Here is an 18,579-nt window from a genome sequence, read left to right as displayed (position 1 = left end):
TATCATGCCTGAGCTAAGAATACAAATTGCCTTTTAAAAACCAACAACATTGACACTGAGGGTTGTATTAATTGAAAGTTTTTGAAAATTCCCACATAGATCTCGAGCTCGAATACCAGTAGATTGTTTTATTATGAAATCTATCGATTTTTTATTATGAAATCTATACAATTGGAAATACGTTATACGAATTTGAGCGTAATTTTTGGAAAAATTCAATCCAAAAGGATCAAAATTAAAATTTTTTATTTTATTTTATTTCAAAATTTGAATTTTATGACCCATCATTTATAAACGATGAACTAACATGTCAGATACCGGAAATAGCTTACTTGATTTAAAAAAAAAAATACAATCATTGTATAATATTGATATTTTATTGATTTTTGAAATATGTTGACTAATTTTTATAACTGTAAAAGTATAAAGTTTTTATAGAATTTAACAAATAATATTTCATTTTTGAATATTTTGAATAAAAAACATAGTGAAATGTCTCGGCCCCCATCAAGGAAAATAAGAAACAATGAGGAAAAATCCTTATCAAGAATCGAACGCTTTGGAGAAGGTACTAGCACAATTGCGACAGCTAGTGCAAACCGGACGCAATCATCAGTTTCTTTTGTTCGAAGGATAATCCCTCAACAAGAGGTTGATGTTTACACTGTTAAAACTGAAACAACAACTAAAGTACAACGTATACGAAAGAAGAAAAAATCGTGCAAATTAAGAATGGCTGGAGAAGCTTCATTTGGATCTTTCATGGCTGGACCTCAATACCAGCATTTAGAAACACCTAAACAACAATTTAGGGGAGGTAGATTAAATAATGATAGATTCGCAAAATTTCTTCGAATTTCGTTTAAGTGTAAGGTCGTCCATAATATGAGTACAATGAATCTCTAAAAACACATGTTATTTGTATAGGGCTTTTCATTTTAAAATCACGATTCACATTTGTTTCGTACTAAATGATTTATAACCAATGTGATAAAATGCATAACAAATATCTTCTATCTTAGTCCTACTTATTGCTGTCAGTACGAAAAAATAAACTCTGTACTTGCGCATATGACATGATGAAAAGGTCTATTATCAAAAATCGAAATCGATATAGGCAATATAGAATACATACTTGTAACATTTTTGTAGAGATAATCGTTTCGGGGGATAACCCGATTTTTCACAGGTTAAAAGTTGAGCTCCAAAACGTTTAATGGCATTATTTTTCATCGGGTCAATGATAAGTTATATTTAGGCTCTCATAAACTTATGTAAAATTATCAGACCAATTGACATTTTTACTTTGGCTATGTGGAGGTTGCTTTTTCAAATTCAGTTAGAGGCACACTATAGGGCCATCATTGCAGGCGAAAGTAACTTGTATTGTAGGGCACATGAAAAGGGCTACTTTTTTAGTCCATCGTTATAAATTTTAAAACTAAAATACGTACATTTTACAATTTTTTCGATTTAGTTTCATGGTTAACTACAGAAATAGCAAGTTTGTTTCCACGAACACAAAAGGCAGTTGAAACGGCTTTGGGAGAACTATTGATCTATACATTGTTCGTAATTGTTATACTTATCGGTTAGTAAAAATTCAGCCCATTTTTGAATTGCATGGTTTGAAAAAAGTTTTTTATTAAATTTCAGTTATAGTAAACTTGAATGTGCACGGAAAATACCATTATGGACAATATTTAAGACGTAATCTGATTGGAAGACCACAAAATTATAGACATGGACTTTCTTCTTCAGAGAAAATAGAAAGTTTTGACCAAATTTTTACCCAGAAACAAATGTTTCGGGTAAATATAATCACTGCCGCAATTATTCTGGTTTTAATATATACAGGGATGCTCATTTGAAAATTGAAGTGTTTACAAAATTTAAAAAAAATTGGTGAAGTCGGATTCGCTTCTCAGACCAAAATACTTTAACTAACATGGGTTGGGTTCCGTACGAATATTTTACGTTTCAATCGGGAATTTAACTATCAAACAAGATCGCTAACTTTAGCATCACGTGATACACTTGCTATTTTTAAAATTTTTTAATCTGCTCCCGTTCTTAATAAAATTCATTTATAAGTGCTAAACACGCCCGTTTTTAGGCCTTGTAACTAACTCATTTACATGTCCCAAATTTCAACTAGAGCATTTACAGAGAAGCTGCGGAACTACTGAAAATTATTAAAAACGCTATCTACGATCTTGTTTGTTAAAAATATGTAGAAATAAGTGACATATCTTTTCCTTTTAATAAAGAGAAAATGAGATTTTAAAATCCTATCCATTCTTTCACATTTGAATCATTCGATTTGGATATAAAACTACTTTTTGGTATATAATCTCGAATTATTTTAAAGGAGCAAGGAGGGAGTAAAAAGATAAAAAATTGCTGCTTAAATTTTAATTTTTACAACAGACTGATGAATTCTAATAATTATCTTTTTAGTTTTTAAATGATACATTTATATTTTCCGAGTTTATGGATTATTTCTATAAACGAGCATATGAGAAACGAGCTCTGCATATCAGAGACTTTAATCACATTATAGGAGGCATACAACTTCGTCAGGTACAGTGAAATTTAAAAAAAATTAATTATTCGTTAAGTAAATTTTTCATTAGCTATTATCGATATTTTCGAATTATACCTAAACAATAGGAATTATCAAAAAATCGGGGAAAATATGAGCGAGATCTATACCTTATGATTATATATGCTTACACACTTTCCTTAAATTGTTCCGAAAGAAACAGTCTTTAAATTGTCTCAAAAGAAAAAGAACGCTTGATCCAGTGAAAATGGAGGTATGGAATTTTTTTTCGGAATAGAATGCGTTCGCCAAAGACATCGCTTAATAGAACCATTATGCACTGTGGCACTGTAAAAATAGTATTTCTTTAATTGATGTTATAGTTTAGAATGCCCAATGATTCTTGTACTGTTCCTGAGATATTTAAAAAAGTGTTGCATATGAATAAATGTTATGGAGAGTATACTGAATCAAAAAGTGATAAACGTATGATTAAACCACGCTACGAAGCATTAACTGCGACAACATTTGCAGCATTTAGAATAGAACCGTATGTAACTAAATTTTTACTATTTTTTTGTAAGCAACTGTGAAACTCTGACCTCTAGACTACGAAGCATTTCGATTATTCATCCACGGTGGAAATCCGCCGAACCATACCATCTAATCTGATACTACCCATTAAGTCTTTTACCCCCCCCCCCTTAATAGCGCGAGATAGCGACCGTAAGGTGACTGAAAATCATATGGAAATGTACCAAAAATTATTTTCCATACAGTTTCTGTTTTAAATTTTGTCAACTTTGCTTTTTTTATGTAATAGATTTGAATATACGGAGCCTGATAATGAATACAATAATCCTGTCCATGGTATAAGATCAAATTATCCAGGAAGTGGTGGTTTTTGTACAAATTATATAAGTGCCTTTGAATCATCAACGACAGGTGTAAATTTGACCGCTGAAGATCATAATACATATTTGAATGCTATACTACATGCGAGTGGTTGGATTCGAAGAGAAAGTCGTGCTGTAATTATTGAACTATTAAATTATAATCCAAGCGTTCGAATGATGGGACAAGCCAAGTAAGTTTGTGAAGTAAAAAATATTTTTTTTTTTATAGCTTTTTTAAAATTTAATCTTGCTAAAGATATTCTCCCTTTCATTAAAATTATGTTTTAAGTATAGAAGTTGCCGAATTACTGTGACCCTATCTGTAAAAAAATATACATATGGCTTAGATGTTCTCCTACTCATTAAAGTTAGTTTTATTATATTTTTAGTATGTAAGTCGCTGTGTTATTTTATTGATGATAGGGTTGATGATTTTTTTTAATTGCCTTATATTTCGTAATGGTACATCAGATCAAAAATATTTTTAGCAATTTATATATTTACAATTTTCAGAATAATATTTGAATATCTCCCAGAAGGTGGAATATTGCCATCTTTGCAATTGAATATAATACGTGTGTATCATTTGCAAACTGCCAAAGATTACTTTATGCTGGGTTTAATGATTGCAATTTGTGCATTTTTGATCATATTTATAATTCAAGAAATACGAGAAATTGCATTTTTTGGTTGGAAATATATAATTAAATTTTGGTCATGGGTTGATATAGCAATTATTATAGTATGTATTGCAAATTTTTAAAGCATAATATGGTTTTGAGTTGGTCTCAAAATTATGGATGTCATAACGTTTTTTTTTTTATTACATTGAATTAAACTTTTTTGTTGTACAGTCTGGAATTGCTGCACAAGTGAATCTATTCAATGGAATGAGCGAATTAAAATATCGTACAGATGAATATTTTAGTACGCCTTCATATTTCCCTGGAGCAGTTTTCCGATTAGATAATGTAGTTAGAAGTGAATTAGCATACGATGAATCTATGTGCTGGTTGTTGTTTTTTAGCTGTTTAAAAATAATTCGTTACTCAATATATTTTGGTCATAATGATCGATTCTCGCGTACATTAGGTCAGGTATGTCACTTTTCGTTTATAATATGTTATTTTACTGGCTGGTTCGAGTTATAACAACAAGACCTTATAAAATGGTATAATTTGAAAAACTTATGCGAATAGAAACTTCTTAATTTTTCGATAACATATTATTATAAACATGCAACACTTAACTAAGACTTGTTACATGTAGGGGATTCAAACATTGTTACATTTCTTCTTAATTTTTCATTTATATTATAATTCTTAGGCAGGAAGTACATTAATTGCATTTGCATTTCGATATGGAACTGCTTTTATTGCATTTGCCCAATTTGGATACTTGTTATTTGGAACATATGTAAGTTCCATATAATTTTATTTTTGTAAAAATTCAAAACATCAATTGTTACTCAATAAATTTAATTGTCTATTTTATTTAAGCATGAATCCTATTCCACTTTTTATGCATCCTGTTTGGCTATAGTTCGTTTCAATTTTGGATACATTGACTTTGAAGAATTAATCAATATACGTGGTAAATTAGGTCTTTTGTACGTGCTACTTCTCTTATTTTACATGGTCGGCTATATGATGGTAAGTTATTTCTAGTTTGATCAATTTTCAAATTTAATTTTAAAAACACACAACGCGATCAAAGTACAAAATTTACAAGAAAAACACTTAACAGTAAATTGCAAATTATATAATGTGCACCCGTATCTACACTCTCTCTTGTTCAGTGTCACTTTGGTTTGAAGTTGAACGAACTCTACAAAGGAATCAGCTGTCAAAACTCAAAATCACGCTTTAAACACAATAATACAAAATAACTAAATATATTAACGCATTCTATAATCGTTTTATAATCTTTTAATTCAATGAAAATGATCAGCTGGGTGACCTAGTGAAAAGTACATTTTTTACTATCGCGGTGCACAGATCTTAGAAGGAAGCAACGTTGTCAGGGGGGTAGGTACAGTAGGTATAGGCCTTTCGCTTTCACTAAAAAAAAAATCGAAAAAATTAATAACCAAATTTCATTTACTAATTACATAATAACAAAAGTAGTTTTTGACAGCTTTGTCAAAATTAATAAGACCTACTGAGAAAATACATATTTGTAAAGAAAAACACAAATCAAATGTTTTGTTTTTTTTTTTGTTTTTTTTTTTGTTTTTTTTTTGAACAAATAGAAAGATACGAAAAAATAAAAAATTACACAGAAGCCGGTATTCGAACCCGGGTCATTTAGTTATCCGATCTAGGACATAGCCAATTCCATCACTGCTGTTTTAGTCAGAATATCAATAGAACAGGCAGAACAGGAGTGACAAAGTTGGCTACATGCTAGTCCGGATATTTAGAAGACTTGGGTTCCGAGACACGACTTCTGTAAAATTTTTTCGTTTCTTTCTGTTTGTTCAAATGAATAACGTAATGTGCGTTTTCCATTGAAGTGTACATTCTCACCCTCATAAGTTAAGTGGTATAATGTGTTGAGATAGCAAAAGATATTAAAAGTATCATATATGAGGGACTTTGACTTATAAGTACACAAAAATTTGAAATAAATGTAAAAATTTAATTTAATATAATAAAAATATGTTAGTGCTTTGTGTTTAGTTTTAAATTTTAATGTTTTGTGTTTTTTTTTTGGACAGGCACTTTTATTAGCCATTCTATTTAATTTCTATACAATAAATGAATCGGAAGTTGTTATTAAACGTGGGCCAACTGCTGGTGGAATGTGTTGTTCTTGGTGTACGCGATTAAAACATTATTTTAGCCGAAAAAAGAAAAAAGTTTTACCTGTTGATAATATTACAACGGATGAACTGTTGGATTCCTTGGACATGTAAGTGAATTTGGTCTCATTATTTTTATACCATTACATTTATATACATGTATATATGAAATATACATAGTGTATTAAGTTTAGTCCCAAGTTTGTAACGCTTAAAAATAATGATGCTAGGAAAAAAATTTTGTCATAGGTGTTCATAAAATCACCTAATTAGTCCATTTCCGGTTGTCCGTCCGTCCGTCCGTCCATCTGTGGACACGATAACTTAAAAACGAAAAAAGATATCGAGCTGAAATTTTTACAGCGTACTCAGGACGTACGTAAAGTGAGGTCAAGTTCGTAAATGAGCATCATAGGTCAATTGGGTCATCTTGTAAACCGTTAGAGATAGAACAAAAGTTTAAATGTAAAAAATGTTCCTTATCAAAAATTAAACAACTTTTGTTTGAAACATTTTTTCGTAAACATCACTGTTTACCCGTGAGGGCGCCAATTAGGCGGAAATTTTATAATATGTACTATACTTGATTATCAGTTATGTTATGTGTCACATGTTTGTATGTGTAATGTGATAAAGAAATCAACACTGACTATGCATGGTATTTCAACAATTAACTCAGTCAATTGTTTGTTTTCACTTGTTATTTTACATAATCAAATGTTTTTTGTTACTATTCGCTCCGTGCGTGAGTTTCGTTTCCATGGTAACGATACACTACTTTAATTATAGAATTGTATGGATGCATATATAATTGTATGGATTGCATTTATGACTTTCATTGAAAATTTAATATTATTGTCTCTCAAATTTAAATAAATAATTATGATAATTTGCATTAGAAAAATAATATTTGTGCAATTTGATTTCTTATTTTCACAATTTTTAATGCATTAAGTTTAATTAATTCGTGTTTTACAATAATTTTAATTTGACATTTCTATAACACTAACATGTAAAGAACTGCAAATTAGTCATAACAGCCCCCTTTAACGCCAAAATTTTTCACTGGAAGTGCTGGCATCGATTTTATTGTCCCTACCATGACTACGCACACAACGAATAGTTACTTAAGTCCAGAACCGGCATAAAGTATAGGGATACGCCATTGCTTTGCGTGAACGGCAACAAAAATGTGTTTTTTTTTGAATACTGTTTTGAATTCAATTAAGTAATCTCATTGCACATAAATATTTTCAGCTAATTGGTTAATAAGCCGCCATAGTAACCTAAATAGTCCTATGCATTTTAAGTAACCTCAATAGTCCTATGCAAAAAATATCTTATAAAGCTTTTTTTCTTTTAAAAAATATGATTAAGGAGGATCCCTCACCAGTAATAGAAAAAAATAATATTTGATTTAATAATACATATTATTAAATCAAAAAAAAAATTGGGTATCTTATCGATCAATTAAGAGAGTAATTAATTAATTAAAAATACACTAAATAACATAGCATGATATGAGGATGATTATGTTATTTAGTGTATTTTTAATTAAGAATTACTCTCTTAATTGATCGATAAGATATCCAAATTTTTTCTTTATTTAATAATATGTATCGTTAACTACAACATACTAAAAATTTGGATCATTTTTTACTAATTTATTTTTTTCTATTACTGGTGAGGGATCCTCCTTAAAAAAACCATAATTTTTATTAAATGCCGGCGATAATGCTATTTAATCAGAGGAGTATTTAAAACATTTTTTAAAATAAAATAAATTTTTTTTAGTTTAAACTTTACTGATCCTGAAATAGATTTATTTCAAATTAAATATAAATTAAATGAAAAGCAAACCAGTGACCCAGAGTATGTCTCCAAAATATTGTGGAATGTAATTGAAGAAATTCAAACTGATGTCAAGAAAAATGGTATTTTATTTATTAACTTTTATTTCAATCCCAATAGGTGAGGAGAATCTAGAAGCCCCGTTTTTAGCCTTCGTGAAACTCCGCCTCTGCATTTATCTGCTATGACCGCAATTAAAAATTTTACCTAAATCTTTCACCTTTCTTTTTTCAAGTCAACGCATTCCATCATATATTTTTAGGCATGGTTAATCCATTGCCAGTCTTTTTATCGTGTATGAACGTTCTATAATCAAAAATTTTTTTTACGCTTAGGCAGGTGTACTCTTTATACGGGGCTAATTCTGTACTGTTTTTTTCTATGAATATTCATAAGATTTTGTTACCTGAATTTGCCCCCCTCCTTCTCTCCTATGTAATATACTTATATCGAATATATTTGAGAGAATTGAAATATCCAATTAATGCTTGTATTTAACAGATGACGAGTTACGTGGAGCTGAATTAGATGATTGTAACAAAAATGAAAAACGAAAGCCATTATATACTAAACAATATAATGCGTAAGTTAAAAGCTTAATCAATTTTCCATAATCTTAAATGTATGAACGTGCAAAGTCTGTTAACAATTGTTGTCAGATTGAAAATTGCCGCAGCTGTCTCCACCTTTTTGTAGAGGATTGGAACAGTGTCTTGCGTTTGATCGGTGTGATCGTAATTTTAATTTTTGTTTCTTAAGTCAAATAAGGATAACTCAAATCAAGTCGCTAAAGGGCTAAGATGCTGAAAACTCTACTATTTATCTTTTCCAGTCAGACTTTAGTGTTAAGTTTTTTATTATTAATTAACTTTAGAGAGAAGACTGACTCTCTTTGTAAATAATAAGTGCTACTGTGAACCCATGTGATCGAAATAATGATTTCGATGGAGGAATCAAAATAATAAAATGAAAATCTTATTTTAGGTTAGTGAAACAAATGAAAAACTTAGAAATTCAAGCAGAAATTTTATTTGAAAAAACTACAAGAACTTTAGCAACAGCACGTATTGGTAAATGTATGTTACAACCACGACAGGTTATCAAAGAAGAATGTCCAGATCCATTAAAATTGGATAAATAATATCAAAAATGAATCGTATTTAATTTTTTTATTTATCGTATTTAATATTTTATATTTTACTTTTATTTTTATTTTATTATATTTTTATTTAATATTTTATTAAAAAAAATATAATAAATATAGAGTGGATTACCTACTTTAATTACTTTAGTGTGTCATTACCATTGAAACTTCTGAAATAAATCTCATGCACGGTGTCTTATTAAACCTTAAGATTAAAAAAAAAAAAAAAAAAAAATAGAACCTTGTTTGATTTGAAGTTGATTTATTTTATTCTAAAACATTCTACTAAATATAGTGATTACCTTACCAAAAATGTTTCTGTGAAAATCATGCGTATAGAAACATGCATACAGGTGAAACACAGACCCTTTGTAAAATCAATTACATAATTTAAAAAAAATTCAAGTTTTATTATAAAATTAACTTTTTATTATTATTTAATTAAGATTAAACATTCTGATTTTGTCTATATAATCATGCTCATCTATTTCGCTCAAAGAAATGGCAATCCAATGCTTCAACTTGCTCTTCTAACTTATCCATGTACGTTTCAAGACGATTAAGTTCCGTTGCAATACTAAAGCAATAAAACTTATTAATTTCACTCAAACTAAAATTAGCTGGAGTTAACAATGAAATGTTTTGGTCTCATAGCAGTTTTGAAACTATGACTTACACTTCTACACCAAGTTTTGGCGTATATTCGTCGTCACGTTCCATCAAAAGTTTTTGCTTGTCTTCGGATTCTTTAGCTGTTGCATGTTTCTCATAATCTACGGTCATAATTATTAAATTAGAATTATGATTTTTTGTATTAGGACATGTTCAAAATGGACTGTAATCGCCCGATCGATTAAAGTTAATTAATACCTTCAACTTGTGTTTTAATTATATTAGAAATTAATAGCGGCAATTCATTAGCATTTACTGTTTGTTTTAAATCAAGTGTGTACATCTTAAATAATAAATTTCTTTCTAATTTTGTAAAACCAAACCTGAAAAATTAATTAGAATTGTGTTACTTGACAATTCTTCTGTTACACAATAAATTGTTTCCAAGTTCTCCTTTGGGAGAAAGCTGGAAAACAACCTCGAAATATCAGTGAAGATAGCAATGGAAAGTGTAAGGCTGGCAAACGGATTTAGACTGTAGCTGCAGCTTGTACAGCTCTTATATAAATACATCTTAAAACTTTGTTTAAGGACGCGTCACATATTCCATATTTCGAGAACATCGAATAATGAATACTCGAGCATTCGTCTAGTTTTCGCCAATTGACGAACACTTTGTGTTTCATATAAAGTTTCATGTCGATGCAAGTCAAATAATAGTCTAGTCGAACATTCGCTTGTTTTGTGGTAAGAAGCGAACAATCCCTATCCTATTTGGGTTATAGTCTAATGTAATAAATTATAAACTGTTCCTCAGTGAAAAGGTCGATAAAATACTTTGCCCAATTTAAATTCCTACCTTCATAGAAATAGCTATTAAAATTACATACACTTTTAAAACGGTATTGACATCTTCGAATGTTAAATGTTCTTTCGGTATACACATGCTCGCAATTAATTTATCCAATTTACGTTTATGACAAAAATGAACACATAGACCACACAATAAACGATATAAAACCATACCCCGAACAGAAAATAATCTTGTGTGGAATACCAGATACGATTGATATATAATAATTAATAAAAATTTCTGTAAAATAAAGAAAATACTATTTGTGTGAGATATTTCGTGAACGCTTTGTAAATGAGGTGAATTAGCATAGAAATGTAAAATTTTACACTTCTTAAACTGAAAATTTTAGACTTACTCCTTGCAACCAATAGTTCAAGCTGATAAATGAAAAAAAATATAATTTACCAACCAACGGATTATGTTGCCATAGTAATCTATAATCACCCAAAAACATGAAATATCGTATGAGTGTAATACATGTATTGTATAATGATGAATATTCTTCTAGCTAAAAAAATTAAAGAACAGTTCATATTATCAGCGAGATTAATGTACTCAAAAATTCACCAACTTTCAACTATGCGAGCTTGGTCTGCTGTTAATGGATCTTGACTCGAACGTTATACTAGCTAAAGTTGTCAGAGCAAATGAGAGCAAAGAGAGATTCCTCAAATTAAGAGATGCAAAATTTTGAGTTGACGTTATTTGGTATTAAATTTCGCGAATTGATCTCTACGATCTCCATACTGTCCATTTATTTAGATCTGTGGTTCCCAAACTGTTTTGTCTCGTAGATCACTTGCCAATTCCTGTTTTCGATAGGCCACTTGCCACGTATATAGCAAAAACAGTAAAAGAAGCGTGTTTTTTTTTGTTCCACTCAATTTTCGCTCCACGGTGATTTTAGGTGAAAATAAAATACTATAAAGAATTACTTACAAAACTTCCAAAAAGAATGAATCCAGTATGTATAAAAACCCAATTAAAGAAGAAAAAAAGAAATCCTGACCAAATAAGTATCTTTTTCGACTGAAAATATATAAAAACAAGTTAAAATAAACAATGGAGTGCTTGCATTACTTTTTAATAAATTTGATAAGTTTTAAAAAGCAGAAACATTTATATAGTAATTTCTGGAATTATTTCTTCATTTTTTTAGAATCTACATCCTTTGATACGAATTTTTAAACAAGTGAAAAGCTTTTCTCGGAAATTGACTTTTTTCATTGACAGACTGTAAAAAATTGATTATTTTTTTCTGTATAAAAGGGTATACCTACTCGCTCCTGCATTGTGTCATGTTTGACGAACTCCCTTATTCCCTAAAATATCCGAATGGGTGCCGAACACATATATCAAGCTTACATTGACAACATGAACTAGACATTGAAAATAAATTTGTATACCTGTTTGACAGATTTTGTAAATAAATGTAGAATTCCAAACCGTGGAAAATATCTTGTTATTTTTAATATCGCAAAAAACAATGTAACTAGTAAGCAATGACTATGAAATTGTTTACTAATTATAATATCTTCGAATGGTATATAGTGTTCATACTCCACTACTTCTTGCACACGTTGATTTACTTGCGCTGCAACTTGTGCAAAGTAGAAAATGCTCATAATATAGCTCTAAAATTATAAATATTTTTTAAGTTATAAAAGTTTTAATATTTCCTTTTTCTTTTCCTTTTTATACATATAGCTGTAAAATTATTAAAGTTTTTATTCGAGGTAGTTTAAATTTATATATCCTTTTTTTTCAAAAGATAAAAAACGATAAATAGTCTTCTCTAATTGAAGTTTATATTATAAACAAAATTGCAAAAAATAAAAAATAAATATTCGTTCGCAATGTTCTAAAATATAGAATTTTTCGACAAGTAATTATATGTTATATTTCTTCTAAGAATTTTCTAGTCTATATCATTCTACTACGATAGTTTTGAGTTATCCCATATTTTTGAATACGTGGAATAGTACAAATAAATTAAAATACTTACAAAAATTAGGCCCAAATCAATTACGGAAGAAAAATAATAAAAATAGTCTAATTTAAAGTAAAACAGTTCTCGAACTTCTTCAACAATGAAGTAAACAACGCAAATTGTTAAGAAAACAATGCATGCCAAATTAATGTAATCAGATGCGTTAACAAATAAAAAAATTTGTGCAGTTCGTACATATAAGAGGGCTGTCACTCCACCGGCTGGTGATACTTCAAAAACTAATCTGCAGATAAATGAAACGTATAAGAATTTAAATACACAAAGATGGTTCAAGTTCAACAGGAGGGCCAAGTTATAACAGCTACGAAAGCGTCCTTTTCTAGACACAGCTGTTGAAATTCTGGCAGTAGAGATATGGATTTAGAGAAAACAAATTCTAGAGCCGCTGATTTTATTGCAAATACAATAACGTTATGGAATGTTACTTACAAGAGTAAAATCGACTTACTTGACAGAACTCATTAAATTTGTATTTGGGCAATATATAACTGCATCAAGAAAGACAGCCCGGGTTTTACGATTTAACCAATTATTTCGCTTTAGGAAAAGCAATTTATCCACAGCAGCTTTCTGTGCCCAGTGAGCCCGTGGTAGAGTTAGAACATATCCTCCAGGTGGATATGTAGCAAATTTTCCTTGATATAATGGAATATTTGGGTTTTGTTCTTGATATTTAAATCTAAAACAAAAAGGATTAAATTTTTTATATTATTTTAGAGTCAATAGAAAATTGGCTCCAAAACGTTATAAATCGTTAAAAAAACTTTGATGCAGTCATGGGCATCCAAAGGCTACGAAAAGAGGCTTTATCACCAATCGTCAAACGCCTAGATTAATAATAAATTACAATAAAAGTGAAATTTACGGTAAATCATAATTGTCAGATATTTGTTGATCGTTTATTTCTAGATCCTTTATGGGCACATCATGCGTTTCTTCATATTTTAATTCAAATTCTCCGAAGCATTTTATCAAACCAGTTGAGTTTTGAATTCGCTCGTCAATTTCACAAGTCTCATCTTGTATTCGTACCTGTTAATAATATAAACTGTTATATTTTTGAACGATGTATGGTATTCCGAAATAATTGCAAACCACTTCATTGGACAAATTCACTCAGAGGTAATCCGAACCATATTCAGTATGAAGATTCTAAGGGCGTTACGAGTAACATTTTTAAGTCTCGCATCTTTCAAGTACAATCTTAAATATAAGTGTCAAAGAAGGGTCACAAACCGCCAAAAGCCGTGCTAAATCGTCTCAGACCAACTAAACATAACGCAATGAGTATATTTTCGTGAAAAGATGTTGAGTTAACGCTAGGTGGAGTAGTTTTTTGTAACCAGTTTACAATCTGGCGGAAATTACAATATTACGTTGACATATGCATAATCATTAAAAGTGGTTCCTTTTGACATTTCAAGAAGTATCTTCAATTTGTACGAAAATTAATTAGTGCTTTTGTTGGCTAGCAAATTGAATCTCATCGCCTTTAGGGTACACCAACATATAATAGCCAATAAATAAACCAATAAATAATAGCAAAAAAATTGAAACTAAATCAAGCAGGGTGCAGATTTTTATATATTTTAGAGCGGGGCCAAAAACTAAAGAAATTAGAGAGAATTGTAGATCAAATTCTCGAGACTTTTTAAAATTCCTTTCATATTCGGAGATAGAGGAGGTTATAGATATCAATTCTATCTAAACCAGACTATAATAAATAAAATTAATAATAAGAACTTATTATTAAGATTTTACCTGACGTAGTTCTAATATACCCATTAAATAAATTATGGGATCTTTCTTTTTTACACGCAAATCTAGCCATGGTCCTTCTTCCAATATTTTAGACAAATACTAAATGTAGAAATAAGGAATATTAGATTATTATTATTTAAAATAATGGTGTAAATTTATTGGTTTTCGAAATTAAAAAGAATTAAAATTTCAGCAGTGGATATACTCAAGCTCGGAGCAATGACCCACTTCAAAAAGTAAGAAAATCAACTTTTTTAGAAAATGTGCAGTGTTTTACAGAAAGGTCTCCACAAAAGTTATAACGTCCCTTTGTAACATTTGAAAATTGCATACTTAAATTAATGAACATTTTCCCTCCCTCCCCCTATTTTTATTTTTACTGCGCTATTTGTTGTGTGCGTAGTCATGGTAGGGACAATAAAATCGATGCCAGTGCTTCCAGTGAAAAATTTTGGCGATAAAGGAGGCTGTTATGACTAATTTGCTGTTCTTTACATGTTAATGTTATAGAAAATGTCAAATAAAAAAATTATTGAAAAACATTAATTAATTAAACTTAATGCATTAAAAATTGTGAAAAGAAGAAATCAAATTGCACAAATATTATTTTTTAAATGTAAATTATCATAATTATTTATTTAAATTTGTGAGACAATAATATTAAATTTTCAATGTAAGTCATAAATGCAATCCATACAATTATATATGCATCCATACAATTGTATAATTAAAGCAGTGTATCGTGACCATGGAAACGCCTCCTATAAAACTCTCGCACGGTGTGAATAGTAAACGTAAACAAGTTAAATTTAATTATATTACCAAATAAACATGGTCAAAAATTGCAACATCTTTCAGAAAGTATATTTCATTGTCAACTGTAAAATTCTTTAAACCAAAACGAGTGTTCATTACTGAATTCATATCATACATTGCTTGACTAAATTCTGAATGAATTACTACAACAGATTCAATTAATTATAAATATTTGTTATAAAAACTGTAACTGACGAGGTTTGATTGTATACACAAACATTCCATTAGTATACGAAATAAGTGTTTGGATTATTGCTCCGATTTCCTAGATCAATTTTTTAATTATATAAATACATATTTCGACTACCAAGTAGTCATCATCGGTATGAATAGACCTTTTTCCCATTTTTTTTTGTCTTTTTTTTAAATGAAAGTAAATGTCTTGATAAATGGGCTAATTTTTTTCCCCTATTTTTTTGAAGCCGAGAAAATATACAATGAAAATCATTAAAATTCAAATTGGCGAAAACGATCCGGAAACACATGATGTTACACGAAGGTTGGTTTGACGTCATTTAAAGTTGATAATAGTGATATATTAATACAACTGTTGACACTGTTTTATTGTCATTGCTTGTCGGATTGTCATCACAGATCACGTGTTCGGTGGAGTCAAAAAAAATCGTTTTAAAATATTTCAAATATTGTGACTTTTTAACAATTTGTGTTTTTATTGTTAAAAAAGCGTAATTTTTGAGTTACAGGCTCTACTCGACCTATATTTTCATAAAAAATATCAAAAAGCATTTCTGTTTTTCATGAAAAAGGTCTATAAGCTTATCCAAACGGTCACCAAATAAACACTGAGTAACATACGCTATCCATAAAAGTAATTACGATTAGCTAACTCATACCGATAATAATTTTAAAAAAAGATCTAGGAAACTGGGGCAAAAATCGAAACTTATTTCGAAAAATTCTAGAGCTCGGATTTATTATCTTTGATAATACTTATTAGTAAACATTTACCATATATTAAAACAATCATGAATATTCCTACTAGAAAAAACGCAGTCAAATGTGTTTTCAATAGAGCACCATCAATTTCATATGATAACCCAATTTGGTCTGTGGGCCAAAAAACTGCAAAAAAGAAAACAAAAGCTCAATTATTATCACCTCAAAAAAAGAATAGGTACTTAATATTCTATAAAATGTCTTATTAACTGTCACCTACTATTTTTTACAGAACGTTGTGTTGGTTTTTCCTTGTACGATGGTTTGTCAGACTCAATTGAAAAGCTTTCGTCTGTGGAAGTTAGAGAACTATCATCTACTTCCATTTTATCTTTAGATTCATCCTGGTTTTCAGATTCATCAGCCATTGTCAAAAGAAATTTATTTTTCAATGCAAATATTTTGTGTTACTAGGCATTTTGATAAGAATGCGGAAATTCGTTGAAAAATCGACGATATCTAGATCTAAATACAGCCTGTACCTATAAAAAATGGACCAATTATGCGCGTAATTAAAATTCAAACACAGATTATAAGTTTATTACATAAATAAAAATTATAATCTGTGAATAGAACTTTTTCATGAAAAACAGAAATGCTTTTTGATAATTTTATATGAAAAATATAGGTCGAGTAGAGCCTGTAACTTAAATATTACGCATTTTTAACAATAAAAACACTATGAAAAAAATTGTTAAAAAGTCACAATATTTGAAATATTTTAAAACGATTTTTTTTTTGGCTTCACCGCACACGAGATCTGTGATGTCAATCCGACAAGCAATGACAATAAAACAGTGTCAACAGTTGTATTAATATATCACTATTATCAACTTTAAATGACGTCAAACTAACCTTCGTGTAACATCGTGCGTTTCCGGATCGTTTTCGCCAATTTGAATTTTAATGATTTTCATTGTCTGTTTTCTCGGTCAAATGGCTTCAAAAAAATCGGGGGAAAAAATTTGCCCATTTATCAAGACATTTACTTTCATTTAAAATAAAGAAAAAAAAATGTGAAAAAAGTCTATTCAAATTAACTCCTTCAACTACAAGACATGGATGAATAAAAATTCTGTTTGCAAATGCTTCCTTGAAACAAAGCTAATATATGAATTTCCTTAAAATTCTCAATAAAATATATTTAACCCCCGACTAAAAAGAGGGGCGTTATAAGCTTAACGTGTTTGTGTACCTGTCTGTGGTATCGTAGGTCTTAAACGGATGAACAGATTTTGATTTTTTCTTTCTTTAAAAAGTAATTTGATCGAGAGTGTTCTTGGTTATGATTCAAGTACGATTGCAAACATATAATAAATGAACTTAAAAAATCAAATACACAAATTTTATTTATTTATTTGCTTACAAAAAACAACAGCACTGTTCTGTTAACGCGGGTACATTATTTGAGAAACAAATTGTGGAAAAAATAGCAAAATAAAACTATCAATTATTTTAAGTTCATATTTTCCTGAATTTATATGAGAATATTTTAACATGCTTATGATATTTCTTAAAGTATCAAATGTCGTGTTTATACGAATTACAAGATCAATTTTTTTAATTTTCATTATTTATTCTTTTAGTATAATTATTATTGAGTATATATTATCTCTAATGTGGATTGTTTACGATTTGTTTTCGCTCAATTATCCCATTTCATTATTTTCTTACTTGCTAACTTCTTCACCAAATCCTTACCATGAACTGTAGATTTCATACCATTTAAAAGTTATTTTTTCTTCTTAATATTAATAAAATGATGGAAGGATGAATTTAGACTCAAACTGAGATCCTTCTTTTGATTATGTATTTTTAGTTAGAGTCCCACAAACCGTAATTCTGCCTTTTTAATGCTTGGTGCATCAGAACACATATATGTGATTGTTTATACAAATACAATTTTTTGAGCCAAATTGCCGTGAATTTTTTCACATTCTAATTATGTTGGCAATTATGTATTCAATACTTCGAATGAGACATGAATCAAGAAAAGTTATCCTTTGTTTTTCTTTTATTATAAGAAAATAAATATGATGGTCACGTTATTTGTTTGAATTTTATACAATTTGCTCTACTACAAGGACATGTATTTGAAGACTGATCAGATTTTCGTGTGGTTGTTTCAAATGAAAATTGTTTACTAATACATTTTTTTTGGTTGGTTAAATTTTTTTTAGCTGATACACAAGCAGATTGATTTAATTTTGTAGGGGTAGTAATTTTACGACATCGATTTTGTAATGCATTTGAAGGATCTGTCGATTTATTTTCATGGATGCAATCACGTAATTTTGGTGATAGTCCTTTTTGAGCTAATTCTTTTC

At 29.3% G+C, this 18,579-nt stretch overlaps 3 protein-coding genes across 3 annotated transcripts; 2 read left to right on the top strand and 1 right to left on the bottom strand.

Annotated features, from left to right (window-relative positions):
- Window positions 1–492: 492 nt before the first annotated feature.
- LOC123294100 lies at window positions 493–2,445 on the top strand. The gene is made up of 4 exons (XM_044875189.1): window positions 493–817; window positions 1,478–1,591; window positions 1,657–1,811; window positions 2,431–2,445. The coding sequence occupies exons 1-4, from the start codon at window positions 493–495 to the stop codon at window positions 2,443–2,445; spliced, it is 609 nt and encodes a 202-aa protein (XP_044731124.1).
- A 1,173-nt stretch (window positions 2,446–3,618) lies between these two features.
- Window positions 3,619–9,236, top strand: LOC123294094 (polycystin-2-like). The gene is made up of 9 exons (XM_044875176.1): window positions 3,619–3,632; window positions 3,955–4,078; window positions 4,296–4,538; window positions 4,768–4,857; window positions 4,941–5,093; window positions 6,161–6,354; window positions 8,039–8,178; window positions 8,597–8,678; window positions 9,143–9,236. The coding sequence occupies exons 1-9, from the start codon at window positions 3,619–3,621 to the stop codon at window positions 9,234–9,236; spliced, it is 1,134 nt and encodes a 377-aa protein (XP_044731111.1).
- Window positions 9,237–9,719: 483 nt separating this feature from the next.
- On the bottom strand, window positions 9,720–16,620 carry LOC123294084 (polycystic kidney disease 2-like 2 protein). Its single transcript, XM_044875165.1, has 9 exons — window positions 16,483–16,620; window positions 14,480–14,578; window positions 13,584–13,750; window positions 13,167–13,397; window positions 12,713–12,941; window positions 11,113–11,215; window positions 10,110–10,214; window positions 9,916–10,012; window positions 9,720–9,816 (listed from the first exon to the last, which is right to left on the bottom strand). The coding sequence occupies exons 1-9, from the start codon at window positions 16,618–16,620 to the stop codon at window positions 9,720–9,722; spliced, it is 1,266 nt and encodes a 421-aa protein (XP_044731100.1).
- Between the last annotated feature and the right edge of the window lie 1,959 nt (window positions 16,621–18,579).

Source organism: Chrysoperla carnea, chromosome 1 (assembly GCF_905475395.1).
Source record: "Chrysoperla carnea chromosome 1, inChrCarn1.1, whole genome shotgun sequence".
Lineage (NCBI taxonomy): Eukaryota > Metazoa > Arthropoda > Insecta > Neuroptera > Chrysopidae > Chrysoperla > Chrysoperla carnea.
Note: the sequence above shows the minus strand (reverse complement) of the source record. Positions and strands in the feature narration are given on the sequence as shown.